The 23,827-nt window shown below is 41.1% G+C and overlaps 2 protein-coding genes and 1 long non-coding RNA gene across 5 annotated transcripts in view; 1 reads left to right on the forward strand and 2 right to left on the reverse strand.

Moving 5' to 3' along the window:
- Positions 1 to 68: 68 nt before the first annotated feature.
- Positions 69 to 1,440, reverse strand: LOC146978567 (cortexin domain-containing 1 protein). Its single transcript, XM_085791332.1, has one exon. The coding sequence runs from the start codon at positions 674 to 676 to the stop codon at positions 494 to 496; it is 183 nt and encodes a 60-aa protein (XP_085647458.1). The 5' UTR covers positions 677 to 1,440; the 3' UTR covers positions 69 to 493.
- Positions 1,441 to 3,816: 2,376 nt separating this feature from the next.
- Positions 3,817 to 23,275, reverse strand: cers2a (ceramide synthase 2a). The gene is made up of 11 exons (XM_085791337.1): positions 22,739 to 23,275; positions 12,486 to 12,659; positions 12,234 to 12,351; positions 11,344 to 11,462; positions 9,629 to 9,686; positions 9,199 to 9,249; positions 8,906 to 8,998; positions 6,994 to 7,122; positions 6,670 to 6,776; positions 5,787 to 5,940; positions 3,817 to 5,667 (listed from the first exon to the last, which is right to left on the reverse strand). The coding sequence occupies exons 2-11, from the start codon at positions 12,656 to 12,658 to the stop codon at positions 5,530 to 5,532; spliced, it is 1,140 nt and encodes a 379-aa protein (XP_085647463.1). The 5' UTR covers position 12,659; positions 22,739 to 23,275; the 3' UTR covers positions 3,817 to 5,529.
- Positions 22,995 to 23,827, forward strand: part of LOC146978569 (uncharacterized) — a 35,097-nt gene continuing 34,264 nt past the window's right edge. For all 3 annotated transcript variants that reach the window (XR_015037099.1, XR_015037098.1, XR_015037097.1), the window contains exon 1: positions 22,995 to 23,126. This is a non-coding gene — a long non-coding RNA (uncharacterized LOC146978569). The remainder of the gene's footprint in view (positions 23,127 to 23,827) is intronic.

Below are 23,827 nucleotides of genomic sequence, written 5' to 3' on the forward strand. Positions count from 1 at the left end.
GGTATTTAAAAAAAAAAAAAGAAAAAGTCCCACAAACTCAGACGCTGCATCACACGCAAATAGTTCATTTAATAAAACAACAACAGTGTCATGTAATTTGCTAGTTGTGCAACATGATTTTCATCTTTTCTATTAAACTTAAAATTATATCTATATAAAGTGCTGAAAATAAAAAAATATTTGCTTGTACATTACATTACATTACAGCCTACTGAATTTATTATAAACCTTTACTATGAGATACAAGGTTGCAGTAACATGGAAAAAATGGCCAAGAAAACTACAATGTCAAGTCAGTGACATCATATAATAGGCTATGTCTTGTGACTGGTGACAATGAGTTTAATGCTGATTCCTTTTAGGTCCAAAGTGCTCTGTTGTCTGCAGTAAAAAATATCCATTCAAAACTGCATAAATGAAAAACAATATGCACCAAGTAGAGTTTTAGGAACAAATCTTAATTCTCATGTAAAGTCTTTGATTGTCATCCCTCTCAGGTGATCTGTTCCTCCTGGTAAGTGGAGGTGGAGATGGAGCCATAGGGATCCACCACCGTCTGGGCGCACCGCACCACTGTCACCAGCAGGAAGAAGCACAGGAGGAAGAGGAAGAAGAGTGCAAATCCCAGGTCCACGTCCACCTCCAACTGTGCCACAGACTGAGAAGCTTGGTCCATGTGGGCGATGACGACTGCTGATCCTTCTCTCAGCTGATGACTACTTTTGTTAGCTCAGAGCCACCAGGTCAGAGACAGTACAGGTGTGTGCACGTGTGCTCTTGAAGCAACATAATGACTTCATGCTGGAAATAGAAATTAGAAAGAACATACAAGATGAAGGTTAAACCACTTTTGCATTTGCAGTTTTGCATTGCGAAGCATTGTCTTGGAAGCATTATTTTCTCAAAAAATGCTAGGGCTGTGTAGGGGGGTCATGTGATATGAGATGATTAATATGAGAGAAAAGAAGAAAAAAACTAAATTTTGGCCCTCAAATGTACATACATTTTTGTCTACAGCATAATTTTTGCTGTAGACAAAAGGGCCCCAATCAGACACAGCTTCTTTTTTTTCAAGGATGTGGACCACTGGTTTGAGCTTAACAATACATAGGTATTTCTAATTTCATTAATTAATCAATTTTGTTTATATTTATAATCTGCATTTGTGATATATCTGTCACGAACAAGTGGTAAGTTGAAGTACAAAAGAGCACTAAGCAGACGTAAAGCACAAATACCAGACAACCTAGTACAGCATTTGAGTAAATCCAGTGAACAGATGTGAGTGGTATACAGTATGTACATCGATGGAAATGTCTCATTATATGAATTCCACGCAGTTTCAACAAATATCTGATGTTATATAAATATATTACATTCTAAATTTCAGATTGCCCCTTGGAAATTTAAGGGCAGCAGTTTCTTTTTTATCAGTTTATTTCCACATCATTTGACCTGTGAGGCGTCAAAAGACACCAAAAAATGACCGTCACAATATCCTGGAAAGACTAGATTCTGTCTTCAAATAGCTTGTTCTGTACAACCAACAGTGGAAAAGTCCAAAATATTTAGTTTAAGATTGAAAAAACAACAAAAGGAAAAAAAAATGTATAGCTTAAACCACATACATTCTTGCTCATAAAATTAAAACAACAGTGATTATTAACATAAATAACTTCAATTCGTCATTTATAATCAATTCATTGTAAAGATAAGATGTAAAACTCACCAGGCATCCTTCATCTATGAGTACCCCAGTGTGTATGAGTGTTTCCACTGCCTGTCCAAAACTTTGAATATAGTATCTCCGTCTTCTTTCCCTCTGAGGTTCCTTATTACTCCGGTTACATAAGACGCTCATCAGTTACCAAAGTCTTTACTGTTCTCTTCTCGTCATTATCATCATGGGAAAAATGAGCAGCCCACAAATTAGCTCTTGTACACATACACACACACATATACCCTTGCATACACTTGCACCTTGCGACCTCCCCCTGGCGTGTAAAGCCTTTATTAATACTTAAGCAGGAATTGAATAACAGTCTACACAGTTCACAAGTGAATCAAACACCCCACAGCTTTTGTTCTCCTGTCATGAGGACCTTCATCGCTGTCACCAATTAGACTTCACACCACCATAACTCAGCCACCTTAGGCGACGAGGAGCTTATTCATTACACAAGGCTGAATAGGCAACAGGGAGAAGGAAGGAGAAAACGTAATGTGAAAGCAAAGGCAAAGATTTAAAGAGGAGGGGGTTGGTGGGGGTTGGTGGGGGGCATTGGGGGCGTGGAAAAGGAAAGCCCAGACACTGGAGTAGGAGAAACAGGAGATGCATTAGCAATTAAATTGCAGAGCCAGATGCGAGAGCAGGGTGGAAATTGACCCATGCGGCTTTAAAATGGAGATTGTTACAGTGAAGCTGCCAGTGACAAGAACAGTGTGGAGGCGGAAGGGCAGGGCACAGAGGTAAAGTGATCCCACTCCATATGCAATTAGCCAAGGAGGCCTTTTAGGCTGCAGCCAAAATACTGCAGGGGAGAGTGGCACAGGAAGAAGGAAGAAAGAGGAAGTGGTTTCTTATTCAGATGGATGAAAAAAAAGACGCTCAGCATGATCTATATTGTCAGACTTCCAAGTTGCAGAGAGACCAAGTTTTTTTTTGTTTTTAATTCTCACCTGAAACTTCCAAGATAATTAGAAAAAAACTCACTTGAGGATTGTTTTGGCAGCATAACTCATCCCCCAAAAAAGTGTGCCAGCCAGGTGGAGCTCAGTGGGTCACCACTACACACTGTGCCATCTGATATTGTAATAGCTCCATGGTGCCTCCGGGTCTGCTCGCTGCCAATGGGACCGGCGGACTGATGGATGGCGCTCATGCCAGACTACATGTGCTCCATTTACACAGCGGCAGACCGTCTCCAAGACGAGTGTTTTTTATGACGTTAGCAACATTAAGAAGCAACCTAATAACCCACATTTCTCAGCTCATCCTGAATCAATGCTTTATCACTTCTCTCTCAGCAAATCACAAAACTACACAAAGTAATAGATGAATCAAACCCTGTGAATAAGAGTTTCATCTAAAAACAGGGATTTTCAGAGAAAACGTACCAGAATCGCAAATATGACTGGCCTTCAGACTCCTCACAGACGTTTAGGCTACAAATAACAGATTTTTTAATGAAAATTAAATGTTTTATTGTATTTCAGTGAGTGATTTTTATTATATTCTTATAGCTGAGGACAAACTTTAAACATTACTACTGAAGTAAGTCAGCAGGGCTGTACATGTACATTGCAATTAGACTTATGTTTTGTTTAAAATCACTGTGCTACTGTCACATATTCACCAATTTGTGTATTAACAAATTTTGCAGACAAAACATTTAAACAACCAACAATTATAATCAATCCATTATTAAATTGATTTTTAAAGCAAAAAATAAAACAAAACACTGTATGTTCAAATCCTTACCTTTTCTGGCAATTTATAGGGGGGACTATTTGTTAATAGCAAAACAATCAGCTGTTACTGTAGCAGCAGTTAAGCATGAATCCAATTATTAGTTGCATTTAGTTAGGGGTTTTTGGGGTAGTATCTCATATTTCACATACATAAAACTTAAAAAGCCATTATCATTTCTCTTTTATTAGATGTTTTTTTTTGTCACTTCTTTGCACTTGGGCAGCAGTTTGTTTGATTTTCATCTTTCATTTTGAACGTGATTTGGTTATTAAATGTCTGAAACCTTTGTATCTAAAATTAATTAATTTGAGATGCAAATGAAAGGCACCAGAAAAGCATTTCAATAGTTATCCACTGTTATCTTTATCATCATCATCATCATCATTATTATGATTTTACATCTCAGCAACACATAATGCAGAATAAAAACACTTTGTCAAAGCAAAGCTCTTTAGAGGGCGCTGCAGGTGATTGGTCATCGTCATCGTGAGCCGAGGCGTACAGCAAAGTTAGGAGGCCCAGAGCGTTTACAGTGCATGGAGTGTTGAATGTGTTGGGGCACAAAGATGACAGAAATAAAGACAAACAAGGGACAGAAATTATGTTTTACAATTGACATTTGAAATGATGAAGGCACTTGAAAATGACATGGTCGAACAAAATGTAAACTATACTTTGGTGTTTCATTTTTACCTCTTTACACAAGATTTCTTTAAACTGCTTTTTTTTCTCCTTTTCTTTTTTCTTTTTTTAAATACAAAATGAACCAAAAGACTGTGGAAGATCTTGGGTGGATAATAATGAGAACAAATATGAAACAAAATTGAAATCATACTCTAAATCTCTCTAAAATAAAAATAATGTCAAGTTTGTATTTGAATTGAACACTTTAACTAAGCTTTTTTACGAGATATTTTGTCAATGCTGATCTGTAGAACAAACCATAAAGTGCATCTTTGGATGGATGGGAAAAGCAACACTGAATGGAAATGCTATTGACTGTTCCAGCCCATAAAGAATTCATAAACAGTTACTGATTAGTTTGGGTTACCCTCAAACAATTTGCTCCCAATTTTAAACCGTTGACTGGACCAAAAACAAATAAAACACAAAGCAAAGTAAAATCAAACAACTAAAAGACAACGAGCATAAACATAAACAAACCTTTAAAATCTTCTCTGTGCATTCGGCTTCCGATAAGGCAAAGCTTTTTAAGACAAACTTCAGGCACATTTCAACACATCTGGCAGATGTAGCATCTCCTCGCACTGTTTCAGACTGTTAAAATACATTATTTATCACCCATTATTTTAATCTTAAACATCATTGCAACAAATATATTTTAGCAACACTGACTCAAAACCGTTGTCAACAACTGAAGTGAAAAAAAATGGCAGATTCAGAGTCAGAGTTAACTGACACTCTGGACTTCGGTAAATTGACTTTAATCTGATTATGGTCCATAGAAAGACATGACCTCATTCACCTTAGTGCTCCTCATAATGTCACTGACTTCAGTGTGGTTATGTAGAGCAAAAAAATATAAATCTGTCAAGTTTTAGGGCAGTAATACTTAGAAGAGTGTTAACTGACTGTGCAGGAAGGGAATACCCATCCTAACCACAGCGTCTCTTAAAACACTGACTTCCAGTAACAAAATATAAAGCTACAAGCAGGCAGATATGGCAACTTGGTCAACAGCACAAAATCTCAGCAAACAGCAAAATAGACTGATGGGGAGGGAAAAGAGGAGGAGGTGTGTGTCCAGAGAAAACCACTCACCACTGCTTAGGTGCTAAGCAGATCATCATGGTTCTCTAGTGCAGTCTTCCTCTCAATTTAATTTAGTGTGTTCCACAGAGAGGTGAAATTATCCTCATTGGACTACTGGGGTTTTAAACAGGGGTGTGTGTTTGTGTGTGTATATGTGTGTGTATTTTGCCTGCTGCCTCTTTCAACATGTCACGCTCTCGTTCTTTGGCTTTCATGTGAGGGCCTCATGTTGAGAGCCCGTCGTCACTCTTCGCACGGCCTCATCTCTGCCTCTCACTGTCCCATCAGTGCCTCTTCCTGTGGTGGTTGTTGTTGAGGGGGGTGTGGCCGTTCTGCACGTGGCCATTTTTAGATTTTCGATCTTCGTCTTCGTCCTCTGTCTCGGTCTCCTCCTTATCACTGCGCTCGTCCTCGACAATTTCCTGTCAGGTGAGACAAGATACAACATTTTGTACAGCTGCTAGCTTGGAAGTGATTGTGTCACATGATGGGGGAATAAAAAAAAAAAAAACATCAATGACTGAAAGTTGCTGCTTCATACGTTTCCTGGCAGGAATTTGACGACCATTCGCAAAATTAGCGCGGCCCAGAAGATGTGCAGAATCTGCAGCACGAACATCAATCCGTTGAAGAAGTAGAAGCCGAGGAAGGGGGGGTAGAGGGTCAGGGGGTACACGTATGTCGTATGTGTGATCCTGGACAAAGGGAGAACAGAGAGTCCAGTCAGAGCCACCTACAGTCAGTCTCATTCAAAAGCCCATTGAGAGCAGCCAGGAGACGAGACAATGTGTCTGTTGTTGCGTGTCCAATGAAATGTTGCACACTTATGATTTCTTTTGCAAAATACGTATGAAAATGGCTTTATATTCAAGAGGACATGATGATGTTAAATAATTAAATGGAGAACCAGTAGATCTGATACAGCATGTCTGCTTTCCACGTAAGATGGCATTGTTGTCTTTTTAATGAATGAAATGATCTCTTTTGAACATCATGTACCCAAGCTGCTATTGAGTAGGAGGTCAACAAGGAACCATAGTCATCATAGTCTGAACACTCCCACAACATTGTGTGTATCATTCTTAATTTTGAAGGCTGTCTCATAGGCTGTTTTCAGTAGAGGATTAATACACATCTGATTCAATGAGGAGGTGTGTGGGCGTGACTCAAAATTACATGCCATTGTTCATCGTAACAAAGATACATATACTGTAGCAAAATCCTGCTTTGCTGATTAAATTTTATCTTTGAAGGTTATATGAAAAATCTGTTTCTGACTACTTTTCTACCTCAGACCACTCTGCATTTATTAAAAATGTGCAAAGCGTGGCAGAAATATATTAATAATTGCAACAAATTCTCCAATGCTTTTGCCAAACAGTGAGTCATTACAGTAACAGTAAGTCTGATACAACAACGTTTACCAGAAGGGGAGGATGATAAGGCGGGTGATGATGAAAACGGCAGCAAACACAGTGAAGATGAAGTTGCAGGTTTTCCTCCAACCTGCATAGTTGAACATTTTTGCTGACTGGAAAAAACAAAAAAGACGGATCAGTGTCACATTTTCATTTCTTCCCCTCTAGAGGGCAGACAGTGAGCAGCTGTATGGGGAGGACTGTGCCCTGATCACCTGAACACTGTTATCATGAAGCTTATCAAACAGTGGGTTATGGGGGTAAATTAATCAACCATTAACTTAATCTCTTAAATGATATATTTTCTGCCATGTAAGCATGTTGTCATACCTCCATTAGGTAGTCAGAGGCATCGTGCACCAACATGATCAAAGTCCCCGCCCGGATGTAGTTGACCAGCCAGGAGAAACTTATAAGGAGGATGGTGGCTACGTGGTGAACGATCTGCTCTTTGAAATCCTGCAGAGGGAAAACAAAACACAGAGAGAAAGAGAGGGGTTGTAAAACGAAAACCCAAAAGTGTTTGTACACCAACTGATCAAGCAGTAAAAATTGGTCACTAATCGACAGGGTGCGTCTGATTGATGCAGGTTTTTACAAATGATTAACTCTATGCACGCAGCAGCTGGGCAGCAAAGGTAGAAGACAAGTAACTTGAGCTTGCCATAACCGAACCCGCAGCATTTTCCACTGACTGCCTCATCTGCCACATTTGACCTATTTAACATAGTTTTCCTTTTTATATTTTGGGGGGCTTTTTATTACTTTAAAGGACAGGACAGTTGGAGAGACAGGAGACAGAGAGAAGGGGGAAGACATGCAGCAAATGGCCACCAGGTGGAATCAAACCGAGGCTGACTATAGCCTCTGTATATAGTTTTTACATTTCGCAGCATATGCCCTCTCACAAACAAACAGTTTCTGAGAAACGCTTGCTCCCTATATGACGCCCCTCCCTTTTATTTTGTTTACACAGTTTCTCTTTACACAGTATAGTATTTCTTTATTGTTCTCTTAACTCCACATCATCAATCATCAGCTTTAATAGCTTCCGTTTCGTGTCCACTCGTTAATACACAGTGATTATAAAATGGTATTTTAACCTCTTAAATATCTATCTATCTATTGCTGCGGCATTCTTTGAATACACGTACACACACCCTTGGCCGGTCCACTTATGTGTATTGTCCTCTAAATAATTCAAATGACACCGACTGCATAGCTATAACAGCAGGTAATGGCGTGTTGTTTTTGTAACAAACACCACTGGGCGTGACACTGACGTCCTGATGCATCAGCTGCTGTTACAGCAACAGGTGACTGCTCCTCTGCCTTCTTTAGCCTTACTTCTGCCTCACCGCCTCTTTCCATGCTTTTTGTTTTCATCTCCATAGCCCTAGCCGGTTAGCTACCACCAGATGCCTCTGTCTGTCTCTCACAATAATCAGTGTGGTGTGAAGTAGATGTGCTTCCTCATTGACACACAAGAGGACCCAAATGAATCTGTGTTATGTTATTTAATGCATGACTGAGATGACTAATGAATAGATTTGGGACGATTTTGAAGTACCGTAAATAATTTTGGGATGGGCGGCTGTTCAGAAAACATCCAGGACTGAAGCCCCGGATGACCAGGCCTAATAATGCCTATGATTATACAGCTATAAAAAGAAACTAAATCCATACACAGACTAGAGGCAAAAAAGGAACTTAACCGAACGTTACAAAACAAATCCTTGAACAAGAGGCTGAATTTCAATGTGATCGCTCGCTGGGAAAGCCCCAAAATCTATTGTTCTGGTTTCAAAGATTACCACAGGGACCGACTGAGGCCTTGCAGTTTGATGACAGTCTTGAAGGTCTGCCACCTTTTACAACAATGTTTAGACCTGTGGGCAAAAATGTTCTGTCTCTCTATCCACAGTGCCGTTTCTCATTGAGCTCTAGTTAAACAGTAATGGCAGAAGAAGCTCACTCACTGTGACATTTCCAAATTGACACGGGGTGAGTAGAAATGGACATTATCTTAAATGTTATTCTGAATTCTGACAACTCCACTCAATACAAAAGCATAAAGTCAGGACATCGTTATGTAGAAATCAATATCCAAACCTCAAGACACAAGAGATCATTCCCATTATTTTATGCACTCAATGAGTGATTGCTATTGATGGAAGGTCGCTGAGAGGCTTCATGGTACAGAAAAGTAACGAAGTTTCGGGAGCACAGCCGGATCACTTACCTTACGTTTGATATCTGATGCTACACTGAACAGCAGTGAGAGATAGAAGCCCAGTTCAATCACGTAGTACCAGTATTGAGAAGGCAACAGCGGCTGGGAGAGGAGAAAGAAAGATCTGTTAGACCAACATGTTGTCCATTTGTCAGTTCAATCATTTGGTAAACAAATGAAAAGGGAAGAGAGGCCAATTTCTGCACATTTTGTGATCTGCACGTGTAAAATGACACAAAAATTAAAATATTTAAATATGAGACTGGCTGGAGAGACATTTCAGGTCGCAGCACTTGGCGTACCATTTTCGGGAAGCCATCCCATATCTGCTTCACATCATAGAACCATGGTTTCTGAGGTGGGAGAGAGAGAGAGATTCAATATAAAGTGTCCAACGAGACACCACAAGCACTCTGTACAAACATCAAGCGAGAACACACGAGGACAATAATTGTGCGTGGCATCCAACATTGTGTCCATTATGGTTATAATCTTCAAATCCAATTTCCTCCATTTCTGTACTTTCATTAAGCATTTACTGGAAAAAAATGGATTAATTCTATTTTGCTGATGAAGACACAGAAGAAAAACAAAATAATAAGGAGTCAATTTCATAATATGGCTAGGCAATAAATAAAACATGTGTCTAGTGATGATAAATGATAAAAAAATGGATTTCATGGTTATATGTTGTAAAATTAACACATACACAGATGCTGGCACAGTACTCACATCAATAAGAGCTGCCAGGCCAGCAAAGAAAGCAAGAAGGTAAAAGGTAAATCTCCAACTGTAAAAGAATGCACAGCAATCTCAGACATCCCATAATATACTTTCACACAGCACAAATAATTCTGTCCCAACGGGTAAAACAACAATATGGCACCAATTCATTATAGCATCAACCTGAGTCTAAAGGTTTCTGACAAAGACATTTAATAATTCCCTATCTTAACTAATGATTCTTATCACTGGAATTTAAACCCTGAATCACAAAACTCCCTCAGCTCGATGATGGGAAACGGCTGGCGTGTAACTTTAGTTTTTACATTTCGCATCATGTGCCCTCTCACAAACAGTTTCTAAGAAATATTTCCTCCCATTTTGTTCATTGTGGTCGAACGCCAAAACACTGATGATGAAATACTCCATTAGCGGACCACAGTGTGTCAGAATATTTCAATCAATAGGACGATATGGAGCAGCTTGTAGCACCAAAGATTTACTGGATCGGACAGAATATAACCTGAAGTACAGCAGGTATGTTTGTGTGCAGGGCAAATAGATCTGGGGTGTATTCCAGAAAGCAGATTTAATTTCCTGCTGCCGAAAAAGACGTCTTTACCCAAGAGTTAGTTACTATGGCAAATTCCCCTAAAGCGCTCCTGCAGGTTTTATTCAACAAACCCTGAATAAGCTATCTGACACAGACTCATTTCCTTGTTCATGGCATTGAGCATTCATTTGTAGACATTTAGGATGAAAGAAGACAGATCCCAGTTGGACGTTTATTGGGACGCTTTACTAGTGGGCAAAACACAAAGTCGGCACACTGGATGTGCAATTTTATGGATTCTTTGTCTGGCACCCAGTTTTTAGATTTTGTGGATGTGCGTGCAATTTCTATAGTTTTTCATGGTCTCTCTTTACTAGTGTAATCGGTCTAAGGACAGAGACGGTGTCATTCAAACATTATACATCTTAGATTCATCCTTAGGTCAGAATAAAATCTACACCGTGTCTGTGACATTAAATCAACTGTCAGTTATCGTGCTATGAAACATTAATTGTTCTTAAGTGCAGGAATCACAGTGTGACACTGTTTCATGATCACACTGTTGTATAATTTATATCATTCTTAAACGTATGACAAATTATGGTGTTGAGCAGTATTTTTTTAAATGTAAAATAGATGTCTAGAGATGTATAATCAGTTTTAACATAAATGTTTTTTCAATGTCAAATCATCAAAATGATCAAGCCACCAGTGGACTGGACTAAAGGTTATTACATGTCATGTCATGTCATGTCATAGGATTGTAAATAAACTTTTCTCTTATCAGTGTAATTTCATTTTCTGCTGCCAACAGGACATTTTATCTGTCTCAATCAGGTCACAGCTGAATAAACACATGTGAGCAGGATTACCAATTAAATTATGGTCATACTCCTGAGCTACTGTTTTTGTGAGAATGGAGTGGGAGACGGGTGAACAGGTGCAAGCTCAGAAGCATAACATTTTTTAGTAGTATTACTCCAGCACTTGATTATTCATAAAGCTGATTCAGATCAGCTACTCTTGAACCAAAATCTCAGTCCGGATTAGTCAACTCAAGAGTTTGGGGTTAGGACCAGAGTTTGTTAAACCTGCTTTCTGGAACAGACTCCAGTTCTGGTCTTTAAACCACTGTAAACGGTTTGATTGTTTGTTCAAGACATTCAGCTACCTTGCTTCCCGAAACTTCTTCAGCTTGCTGGGCCGGTCCTGGTTTCTCCGCCGCCTGAACCACCTCTGGACCTGTCGCACTGAGCAGCCCGTCTGTTTACTTAGACTCTCTATGGAGCTCTAGCAAAACAAAAAGCAGGAGAGAAGAGTCAGTGCTGTCTTTGATGTTTGCAGACATAAAAATGGTTCTTGCTGGCTTGTCATGAAAGACTTCAATAAAGTAAGCCGAGTATTAGTAAAAATTTAAGATACTAATGTATAATGACAAGTCAAAACGATACACAAGGATAAGATTAAGAATGAGTAATGAATGTATTGACCTGTGTAATAAACTTGGTATATATATATATATATATATATATATATATATATATATATATATATATATATATATATATATATATATATATATATATATATATATATATATATAATATAAAGTATATAAACTTGACAAATTTTAAGACTCTTGCTTAGATAATCGTATTTATTCATCTCAGTTTATTTGAAAAAAAATCAATGTTTAAATTGTGTTATCTCGTTATCTTGCTCTGTTATACAACTTTCTTTATTTTAAATAGGGTAGGCAAAAAAAGCTGCTGCTTCAGCCTACGCTTTTTCGCCCCAACTTGACATAGTAATCCAAATTGTATGTATGTATCATGTTCTGTTGAATAGACTAAATAAACTACTACTACTACTACTACTACTACTACTACTACTACTACTACTACTACTACTACTTGGCTGTGTAGACATGTTATATTGCTACTGTGCTGTCATTCTGGTCCATTTACAAATAAAACACCAACATCTCTGACCTCTATAATCAGGACACACAGTAAGTACGAAAGCAGCGTCGGTTTCCTAAGGTATGCCGGTTGTGAGTACCTGTGTGGGATGCTTTGATGTGCGGCAGAAATAGGTTTCTAGGGCGGGATTTGGAGAAGCACGAACACGCTGCTTGTCACTCACTCCCAGCAGAGAGGCCAGAGGAACAGCTACTGTCCTGGAAGGAGGAAAACACGCCGGATGAGAAAACACTTCTTGTGCATTTCACATTTGTTACAAAGACGCATGCAAAACACACGCACACACACACACACACAGGCAGATTAACAGGCAAATGACGGACTGACTCACCTCTCAAATATTTGTCTGATGACCAGGAAGCAGAGTGCGACAGGGACAGTAACCCAGAGGTCTCTGGTTTTAGGGAAGACTACATCATCGTGATCTGTCAGGTCGGCCCAGCCGTGGCCTTCAGGAAACCAAATCCAGTCCGCCCATATCGTCTCATACAGGCCAGACAACATCCTAAAAATGAGAGAGAAAATGATTTTCATCTTTTTCTTTTTTTTTTATACCTTGTGGAAGGAAATTAAGATAGGTATTAAAAAAGAAAGATGGTTTTGTCTCCTCTGTGATCTCCATTCATTTTCCATTAGATAAATATAGAAAAGTCACTCAGCCGTGACAATATCCTGAGAGGAAGGAGAGGAAACAAAGCGGCCTGAGAGGAGTGAGTATTGATCGGCAGTGATTAATCTCACCCGAGCATCAGGCAACAGGCAGCGTATCTGGACAACTTCCTGTTCCAGATGGAGGGAGGATTGCGTTATGTTGCACAAAGCGGCCTTCAAAATACCTACAAGAATTCACCCAGGGCACTAAGCTGGGCTCAAGTGTGGCAATAAATTACTGTTCTTGAAAATACATTAACAAACTGTCTACGGCTGGATGACACATTTACTGACACTTAGGAAAAAAAAGTCTCATATTTCCAGCAACTGCCACATTGGACGTCTCCATGTATATGATATCTGACAAAAAGGACCTATGTTGAATTGTCAGAAGATTACAGAAAAAGTATTTGTATAACCAGTATGGCCTTGTTATGATGACACATTTTACATTAATACATTTCCCATTAATTTGTAACTGTATGTTTAAATCACACAAAGGATATTGCACAACAAACACCACGTCTGCCGAGAACCTCTTGAGCAAGATTACTTGTCTTGTGTGTTAACCGAGTGTTAATCATTTCCACTATAACCTATAAAACATAAACAGTCACCCTGACATAGATGTAAAGATACTCTACAGCCAAAACAAACTGGGGTGACACCAGTGCTACTGTAATCAGTGGCAGCTCCTCAGTGGAGACTTAACCACCTGTGGACTTCAGTACAGCAGTTTCACATCAGCAGATTTCGAGTCTGATCATCATCATATACTGCTGCACCTTTGCATCTGCCGCCAAAGCTTTGTGACAAAGTGTGAGCAACACAAACACTTCTTGACACCATCCTTAAGCCTGATGAAGCCCACTGGGCAAAACGCGTTGCTTAACTTTTAAATAATATAATAAATCAGTATTTAAGTGACCACATTGTGTGCTGTGAACTCCTTCCTTTCTTCATGGACTCAATTCCTGACAATGTGAGGATCTAATCTGTGCTGTGCAGGGCAATCTACCCTTTCTCAACTTCTTGACACCCTATAACGTGGATGGTGTGTGTGGACTTTAACCCCAAGAATGTGTTTTTTCTTTTTTAAACTTACAACAGGGTAGCCTTTGCTGTTTAAAGATAAATTGCTTTAACTTAAAACAACAGCTGTGAAACATCAACTGTCTTGTCTGTTAAAGTTAATCAGTGAGCAGACTCCAAAGAGCCTTCCTCCTCACCTCTCTATTAAAAAACTGTCTCTGAAATTTAACACATCTACTTAGTTTCTCACCCATTGCGCTTAAACCAAATGCAGGTCATGTTTTAACTCTTTTAAATGCTTCAAACAGAGAGCGAGCTCTCTGTGGACTTATGGGATTTGAATGAACACACAGAAGGTTTTACTGACTAACTGGAAGCCAGCCTCAGGGCTGCAGAGGCTTGCAGGAGTGAATCATGTCTCTGAAATGGCAAAGTAAAGTACATACAGTATGTACCGGTATATATTTTTTTATCTAAATGTCATCGGGTAGCAAACTGGTATTATTAGAAGCTAAAATGTTTGTATCTTGAATACAGTATATACACCACAGTGTGTTCTTTCAGGAGGGTGACAGCTGCACCAGCCTCTCTGTAGCAGACAGTAACTGACTGCAGGACATCAAATAGTTGGATCTGGTTCCAGCAGTTTTGGCAGGTAACCACTGCGAAAGATAAACTTATTTTGTTGGCCAACCCATGTTGACAGATCATCCAGTATAAAGTCTAACAAACACGTGAGACCAGAAGCACACTGGTGCTGGATACATCACAGCTCTGGTCTTTTTTTCCAGTTTCAAATGAAACACATTGTGGAATAAAAGAAAAAACGATTCACCCTCTAAAATCTATTCAAGCCAAACAACAGGCGTCTGTTCACTGTGTTTTTATCACCGAAGATGCTGTCTGTATTCATTGGTTTGTTGTATTACTCTGGCATTACTAGTACATCATGTAGTCCAGCTTCATTACTCACCGCTCAGTAAATGCTCAAACATTTTTAATACAAGCACCGTTTTTTTCCCCCCGGTACGGCCATGACGCAATCTGCTGCTTTAGCAACAAAGGTTTAGTGTTTGGGAACAGGTGTGACTTTATTCTTATTTCTTTTGGACAAACAATTTTTTTGCCCAACTTTATTTATAGAGCCTTTTAAACATTTTATACAGACAGTGTGGTATACAGCACCAGCCACAAGGGTACAAAACAGGCATCGATTATCACAACAAACACATTTTAATTCACAACTCCAGGTAACTCAGCATGATTAAGTATTGGAAAGACACTAACAACCGCTCCCATGGCTGTCTGCTATGACCTGTAGCCTAGAATGAGTCAAACTAAAAACAAAACTCCTACACGTCCCGTAATGAAACTCAAAGGAAACTTTCTTTAGTGCCCACTGCCTCCTTGTTAAGTCCAAGGCTCAAAAGATACCACGAGTAGTCTTTGACCACCAGCAAAGGCCAACATTTTGGTTGCTCTTGTGCAACTGTATGAGCACACCGACAGTTATAAACTCTTCCTGTGCTCACTAGTGGTGGCAACGCATGGAGACAAATCCTGCAAGCAAGTAAACAATGCAGGCTTCAAAATATTCCCTGAGGGAGGAAATGTATTCAACATGTTGTTAGGCCTCACTGCAATGTAAACAAACACAATCTTTGTGGTGTTGAGTTTTTTTTTTGTTAAGTTGTTAATCTCCCTGAGATACTTATAAGAGATGAAGGTCTAACGCCTCAGGGTATGATAACCCTGCAGGCTTTAAAAACCTGTCTCCAAAGCCACAGGGGACTTCAGACATTAGTTTCCACAGGCTTAGCAGTTACTACTCTACAACTGTAAAAGAAAAAAAACAAAAAATCAGTCAAACACCCATTTACAGGGATCTTTTGTGTGTGTGTTTTTAAAAGCCTTGGAGCGTGGAGGTTGTCCTTTGTCGCTATGCAGATTGTAAAAATCCTTGGAGATAATGTTTGTAATGCTAAATTATGTAAATAGCATTAATTTGACTTGCCTACAGGGCACAAATGAATGACTCCTATACTATACTTTTTACAGCTAAAGCTCTGTAAGACAGAGTCAAAGCTTCTCAGGCTGTTTTGAAGCTGCTTCAGAGTTGCAGTCATCATTTAGCCCCTTCATGCAGAGGCAGTTTCTTCGCCTGTTTTTGTATCACTGTAATTACAGCTTTATAACTATAATCATTCCACAACTATTGTTGATGGCTTAAATTAAAGAAAACATTTGTCCCTTTTCATCTATTGACTTAAAATACTGAGTTGAGTCATTCCATAGAAATTAGGGCTAGTGAAAATACTTTTGGAAAAAAAAAAAAGAGTTTGAAATTTTATGTGAAAAGGTGATATTTCAAAATCCTAGTTATAAAACAGTTTGAATTTTACATATATGGTTCACACACTCCCTGTCCACATGTGTACCAAATTTTAGGTTGATATGTAAAACTACTGAGGCACAATAGAGTTTTTACCAAACTGTGTCCCCTGGCGATCTCCAGTGTGCCAAACCTATCCAAAATGGCCCAATTTGTCTAAAATGCACCCTGCAAGATTTCAGTGAGATTTAATTTTTTTCCAACAGATTTTAATCACAAACATGATTGCCTTTAGGAACACCAATTACATAAGTAAAATACCATTTGAAATTTTCATTTAGGTTGATGGATATATGGTGTCCAAAACCCATCCAAACATGAATTTGACCTATTTTCGCCTGTTTTATATTGTTATGGTAATAGTCTTGTATTTATATAGCGCTTTACTATACCTGAACGATACCCAAAGCGCTTTACAGTACATCACATTCACCCATTCACACACATTCACACATTGATGGCGGAAGCTGCCATGCAAGGCGCGAACCACGACCCATCAGGAGCAAGGCGGGTAAGGTGTCTTGCCCAAGGACACTACGGCAGCAACCGGGACAGAGCGGGATTCATTATTTTGAAGCTTTATAACTCCAGAAGTAAACATCCCACAACCATCAGTGATGGCTTAAATTATCAAAGACCTTTGAAATAGTTCATGTATTGACTTTTATTATTGAGTTTCATTATTACATTAAAACCTGGGGCAGTAAAAACACTCTTTTTGTAGAGACCTTGCTTACTGGGTGACACTGGGGGTGGGGGGGTCAGAGGGACCAGGTGGGTGTAGGCTGTGAGTGGAGAAGACTGACAAACTGTGTCATGAGAAGAGCAGGTCTAGGAGCACTGGAAAAATTGGACTCATGAACTAGAAAAAACTTGAACACGCTGGAGAAACTGGTAACTTTTGAAAAACACAGGAAAAAACACGGTAAAAAACATGGTAAAAACAACTATTTACAAGTTCAATTGTCTGTCAGGACAGACACCTGGCTGAAATTTCAGTCCTTCTTAGTCTTACTGCTCTTGCGGTCATGCCACTCTGTGAAACAGAGACGATCTGCAATCATGCAGAGAGGCACATCACAAGACCTACACTTAAAAATGGTCTTGCTCCGCTTTCCTTGAGCACTGCAGTTCACACAGTACTGCCTCCCAGAGGTGGCCTTGTTGCGAGGGTCTGAAGCATTCACATCTGTGACAGTTACAGGAAGACATCCCTTCAGCTTCAGCTTGTCTTCAGCAGCTGCCTCCTGTGACTCTGCTTTGACCTCCTCACTCTTAATGGTCATCCCCTTTAAGTCAGCCGGCTCTGCTTTGACCTCCTCACTCTTAATGGTCATCCCCCAGTCAGCTAGCTCCAAACACAGTGCCTCCCTGAAGCTCTTCTGGGTCAGGGGAGTCCTCTGCTTCTCCATAGCCAACTCCTTGTGAAGGATGAAGCTGTTGACCACAGCGATGTCGATAAAGTGGAGAAACAGCTTCTTGTACCACCTCATCGTCTTCTGGGTCACACTGAAGTACTTGATGAGAGCATCAGACAAGTCCACTCCCCCCATGTACTTGTTGTACTCCCTCACCGGCTCAGGTACAGGTACAGTGCGCCTCGTCCAGCTGCCATCATGGTTCCTGACCCGCCGCTGCACCGTGTCCCCACCATAGGCCTTATGAAGCGAAGAACACACAGTTACATCCCTTGTGTCCTTCCATTTGACATACAGCAGAGGACCCTCCCTGAGCCACCTCATGTCCCCTCGTTCTGCTGTCTTCGGGAGAGCATTTAGGAAACCAAGCCTGTTTTCCCTGATGGTGCCACAGGCCCCATAGCGGATCTGGTGGAGATGGAGAAAAAGAGCTGTGCTGGTGTAGAAGTTATCCACGTACACGTTGTAGCCTGTCCCGAGGAAGGGCACGTCGAGCAGGTTTACAACAGCATCGTAGCTCAGACCATTTCCGCTAGGAGTGTGTGCTTTCCCCTGGTACACATTGAAGTTGCATGTGTAGCCTGTCTTGCCATCAGCCAGTACAAACAGCTTGAAACCCCACTTTATCGGCTTGTCCTTCATGTACTGTTTCATGCCATGCCTAGCTTTTGAGGCTACCATGCGTTCATCAATGGCCAGGTTCTGGTAGGGATGGTAATATGCCTTACACGCCATCAGGATCTGGTCTTGTAGTGGCTTCAGGCGACACAGGGGGTCATAACCAGGCTGGCCTCTAAGCTGGTCATTCACAAGGTCAGCTGCTGGGTCACTCATGTGCAGGAATGTCCCGATCAGCTCAAACCTGTAGCCTGCCATCACACTGGAGGGAAAGGGGTGGCCGTGCAGGCGATCCTTCCTCCACAGGTCTCTCATGGCAGAGGGCTTCACCAGGCCAAGATATATAACGATGGACATGTATTTCATAATGGCCTCGGTGTCCACAGGCTTCCACTGTGCTGTCAGGGGCCGGCGCTCTGCATTCTTGTTTGTATGTTGGCAGAGAACCTTAACAACATCTTCACTGAAGAACAGCATGAAAAGTTCAGAAGGGCTGTAGTCCTTCTGACGATCCAGTTGCACTCCAGGAGTTCTCCGTGGACAGAAGGAGAACTGATGAGGGACCTCATCCTCTTTGTCAACGCCATGCCACTGGTTCTGATCCTGATGCTGTGGGACAACAGCCGGCCTCTTTGTTGGCGTTCTTTTTGGTGTTCTTGTGGGCGTTCTTGTTGGCGTTCTTGTGGGCGTTCTTGTGGGCGTTTTTGTTGGCGTTCTTGTGGGCGTTCTTGTGGGCGTTTTTGTTGGCGTTCTTCTTGGCGTTTTTGTTGGCGTTCTTGTTGTGCTCACAGTAGCTGCACGCTTGCAAGGACGCTCAACAGTCGGAGAGGAAGACTGGGAGTTAGGACTGGGAGACTGAGGAGGAGTGGCAGGTGGAGGACGAGGGATGGTTGGAGACTGCATAAGGGCAGTGGAGGGTCCAGGAACAGGACAGGGACAGGAAGGAGAGGCATCTTCATTACTGAAAAAAAGTAAAAGAAAAAGCAATATTATTTTGTGATTAGTCATGATTATGAATTCACTATACCACACACACACACACACACATATATCCATCTACCCATCTAGCTACATATAGCCTACTAAAATAAAATAAATAAAAACAATTCATTCATTCTCACACATGTCTTATCACAAGTGGCCTGCCATTTTGCAGCACAATTCTGCTTTACTAATAAGAACAATACAATCATTTTTTATGATTAGTCATGATTATGAATTCATTACATATACACCACACACACACATGTATCTATCTGTATACAACAATATTTTTGATGTGATATGCAGCCAGCCTGGCTCCATACAGCAACCTGGCATCTGACATAGTGGGTGCATCTGACAGCTCAGTGTGACGTAGGCTACGGTAGGCTTGGAAGCAGGCTTTTATTTGAGGGAGGCCTTTATTTCTAAATCCCTTCGTTTATTTTTACACATTAGCGACCAAGCTGTCATTAGCTCATTTTGATCTTTCTCATGTGCTGTTCTCCTTTTGTTATTTATTTTACTATCAGCAAAAAAAATAGCATGATCGGTCACTTAACAATTCAATATAGGTAATTACTTACATTTGGTCGAGCAAGACATCTTCCCCTTGCTCAAAAGCGTCTTCTTCGACCGAGTCCACGCTGTCAATATCAGAGCTGTCGTCGTCCTCGAATTCCTCCTCACTTTCCCTCAGCATCCGAAGTACCTCCATCGCTGAAAAACACCCTCTTCGCCATGGTAGTGGAAAAAATGGCAAGAAAAATAAATAAAAACGACCGGGGACTATGCACTAAAAACAGCAAATGTCGCAGAGAAATACAGCATCGACTGTGTCACTGTGTGCGTACGTGTCTGTCTTCAATGCTTCTCAACTCAACTTGACACTGAATAAATTAGGTTGTGCAGGGGTTATTTGGGGTGAAAAAGTTGCCCAATCAGAGATTGTTATACATCAGAAGATACCTTATGGACTCTACTATTTGATTAAAAGGACGTCACCCTCGTGATTTTGATTGACAGGATAACCTTCATATGCGTAGAGGATGCTCAGTCTGACGGAAATTAGCAGTAGCATGGAGGGGACAGATGACAAAACGTAGGATTATCTGGTCGCCATGGATAAAAATGAACCGCGGATTATTGTTGGGCACATCGTCAGCTTTAAAATGAGGCTAAGCTATATTCAATATTTTAAAAAATGAAAAATGAGTTTGTTTTTATGTTTAGTGAGCAGGCTTGTTGAAAACTTTATTGGGATATAAATTGCATTTTTGTTCTTTGCTTTTGTTTCTATGACAGTTTGCAATTTTTGGAAAGATGGAAACAGTTATGTTTGAATTAAGTTGACATTCACCCCAACACCCCAACTGCTCCCGTGTTTGCAGTTCACTCACAAGACAACAGGGTTTCCATTCCGCACCACCACAGCAAAATAAAAGCCCCCACACCTTCATAATGATGTTTTTTTTCTTTTTCCCTTTCCACTGCACAGTTCTTCATAGTTCCTCCTCAGTAAAAACAAAACTTCATCAACCAGCGCATCCAGCGCTTCCCATTAAAAGGGATACGCCAACATTTTTTTTTTCTTCATGTCTTTCTTGTCTAACTCCAGAGTCCATGACAAGCAGATAGATACCATCCTTTCGACTGTGCGTGCAGTAACAAGGGAGATACAGGCAGAGCTGGCGCACCGCTAATTAGCTTAGCTCAAACGCTGGAAGTGTATGGGTAGTGTTAGCCTGCCTCCACCTAAAGTCATCAGAAAAACTCTTCAGCAACTCTAGACGGAAACGGGCGGGCCGATCTTCGTCTCAGAGCTCACAAAACTCTCCAGTATGGCATCTTGAGCGGTCAAATGCTGGTAATGGGACGAGATCGATCAAAACGGAGGGTTCAAGCAAAGACAGTTTATTTTGGTTCAAGCTAGCTACATCGAGGGTAGGTTAGCTTCCTATTTCAAAGTGAAAGCACAAATTCCATCGCCATTGTTTTCTCTATGTAAAGGGCAAAGGGTGTTTTATTTTGTGAAAGTAACCGGAAGTGCGTTGGTCACAATGGCTAGCTTGAGTAGTGCCGAATTCGTCCGAACAAAATTGTAAACAGCTGGTATTTAGACAAATTAACGGCACATTGCTGATCTAAACCGCTACTTTCTCACCTAAAAATGTTTGAAATGTTGACAAAGTGATATATTTACAGAGTTTAGAGCTAAAATGAAATCAGCTTCTGACTGCTGATTTTGTCTTGGGTAGGAGGCAGACTAACACTACCTATGCACTTCCAGCGTTTGAGCTAAGCTAATTAGCAGTGCGCCAGCTCTGCCCGTATCTCCCTTGTTACTGCACGCACAGTCGAAAGGATAGTGTCTATCTGCTGGTCATGGACTCGGGAGTGAAGCAAGACATGAAGAAAAAAAAAGTTGGCGTATCCCTTTAATAAAGTCTGTGGTGGTGGCTCTCTCTCTCACACACGCACGCACACGGACACATGTAGGCTACAGGTTGCGTTGTGACGGACGTACTGTTAGTGGAAACACACAGGATTTGAATTTCTTTTAATGCTAATTTCTCAGTAATTCTTATCACTTTGGATGGAAACATGGCTTGTGTCTGTCACTGCTGTCTACGCTGTTTGCGTAAACCCGTGCACAGGGAGTGGCTGGGCGCGTGTGCATGGCGCAAGCGGGGAGTCTCCCGGACATAGCGGAACAAGACCGTCTGACTCACTGAGATGGAGTTTGAATAAGTTTCCACACAACTAACTAACTTGAATGACTATCACTCGGGAGCCACGTTTACTTTTCAGTGCGAATCACTCATTTGAAAAAAGTAGAAAGCAGGGGAAAACTTTTAGCGGCGACATATCCAGCTTACGTTAGAAAACTTTTTTTTACGCATACATAAATTAAACCATTAAAAAAAGAAAGAAAATAGGCCCGTTTATCTTTTGGTACTCACTTGTATGTATTTCTCCAGGTGGTGTTACTGTGCTTTCTTTAGTGCATTAGTGGTCAGGCCTGAATGGTTTCACGACCTTCTCTTATCGCGGAGTTTACCGAGCAAACATCCCCGACATCAGGACAAGCAAAGGCCTGTGTGTGCTGTTAGCTAGCTTCACTTTGAAGTGTCGAGTCCCTTTAACGGCTCCAAACGGCCGAGCACGAGAGAGAGAGGCTTCGGATGCTAGGGTGGTGTCGTCATGTCGGCGAAGTTTGGTCGGTCGGGCTCCTCAAGTTAAAAAACTTCACATAAAATCCTCCGGGTAGAATGACTGTCCCGTTTTATGTCTAAAAATAGCTGCCTAAAGGTGTGTGTGTGTCTGTGTGTGTCTGTGTGGTGTGTGTGCCCGAGGAGCGGTCTACGTTTTGAGGCGGTACGTAAGTTAACTTTCCAACGGTCGTGGAAGTGGAACGCAGAAGTGGAACGCGAAGTGGAACGCCAAGTGGAATGCAGTAACGGGAGCTAACGGTGCAGTCAGTCCGCTTACCTCTCGTCTTCACCGCGGCGTGGTGCAGCAAGCAGGTAACGTGCTCTTCAAATGTATGGCTGCTGCTGCTGCTGCTGCTGCTGCTGTTGTACGGCTCCTCTTCCTCTCTTCCCGCTGTACTAGCCCCAGGAAACTTCCAACGTTCAACTAGTCGTTTCCATCGAAACACAGCAACTTGTTGTTGTCGGTCGTTCAATGATGAGGAGTTTCAATCCGCCGTTTCCCCCCACCACTCTCTCCCTCTCTCCCTTTCTCCCTCTCTCTTTCTGTAAACCTCAGGTTCGACACATCTTCGGGGGTTAGACGAAGAGGAAAAAAAAACAACTGTGTCGTACTTTCTCCTCGAAGTCCCGTCCTCTGATTTCAGACCCGGCCCAACAAACAAGAGGTAGGGGGAGGGGGGATAAGTTAGTGTTTTTGTATCAGTTTTCCTTCTGATAAAAGTTGAAGTCTGAATGGGACTCGGCTTGTAAAGGCGTCCAGCCGGGTGTCTCAAGCGGTCGGATGTAGTAAGCTACATATTATGGTTCTATGTTAAAAGAGGACCGGGCTGGGGGCGGGAGCAGGCTATTTAAAGTGACGTGAGCCTCCAACCTGTATGAGGTGTGGTTAGTGCCATGATGACGGCTGACACAGGAGGAGGAGGAGGCACTTTTTTTTTTTTTTTACTTTCATTTTATCTCGATCTGTGTGGTTCATTTTTCCAAACAACCTTAGTGCAGACAGTTCCATGGTACATCAAAACCTTATTGCATGTTTGCAAAAAGTTGCAAGTCATCCAAAGCGTTTCATTCATGTTTTAAAACCTTTTTTTTAGTGTGTGCCAGTTACTTGGCCAATGCCACAACTAGGCTAAACGTTGTCATGGTATTAAATGTATAGATGCTTTTCACCTTAACAGTCACAAACTACATTAAAGCAGAAGTAAGTGGTCCGGTCGTTTTCGCTAATGCTGCGTTCCAGGCAGGCTTTTGAAATCGTAAATTACAGCTTCAAGTCACAACTTACGACTTTGTAGCGTTTCAGGCAACCCACTCGTGTTTTTCCGACCTGTTTTACCGGTGAAAGTCACTATAACGGCCACTCGTA

Source organism: Trachurus japonicus, chromosome 11 (assembly GCF_045865225.1).
Source record: "Trachurus japonicus isolate A0001 chromosome 11, Traja_1.0".
Classification (NCBI taxonomy): Eukaryota; Metazoa; Chordata; class Actinopteri; order Carangiformes; family Carangidae; genus Trachurus; species Trachurus japonicus.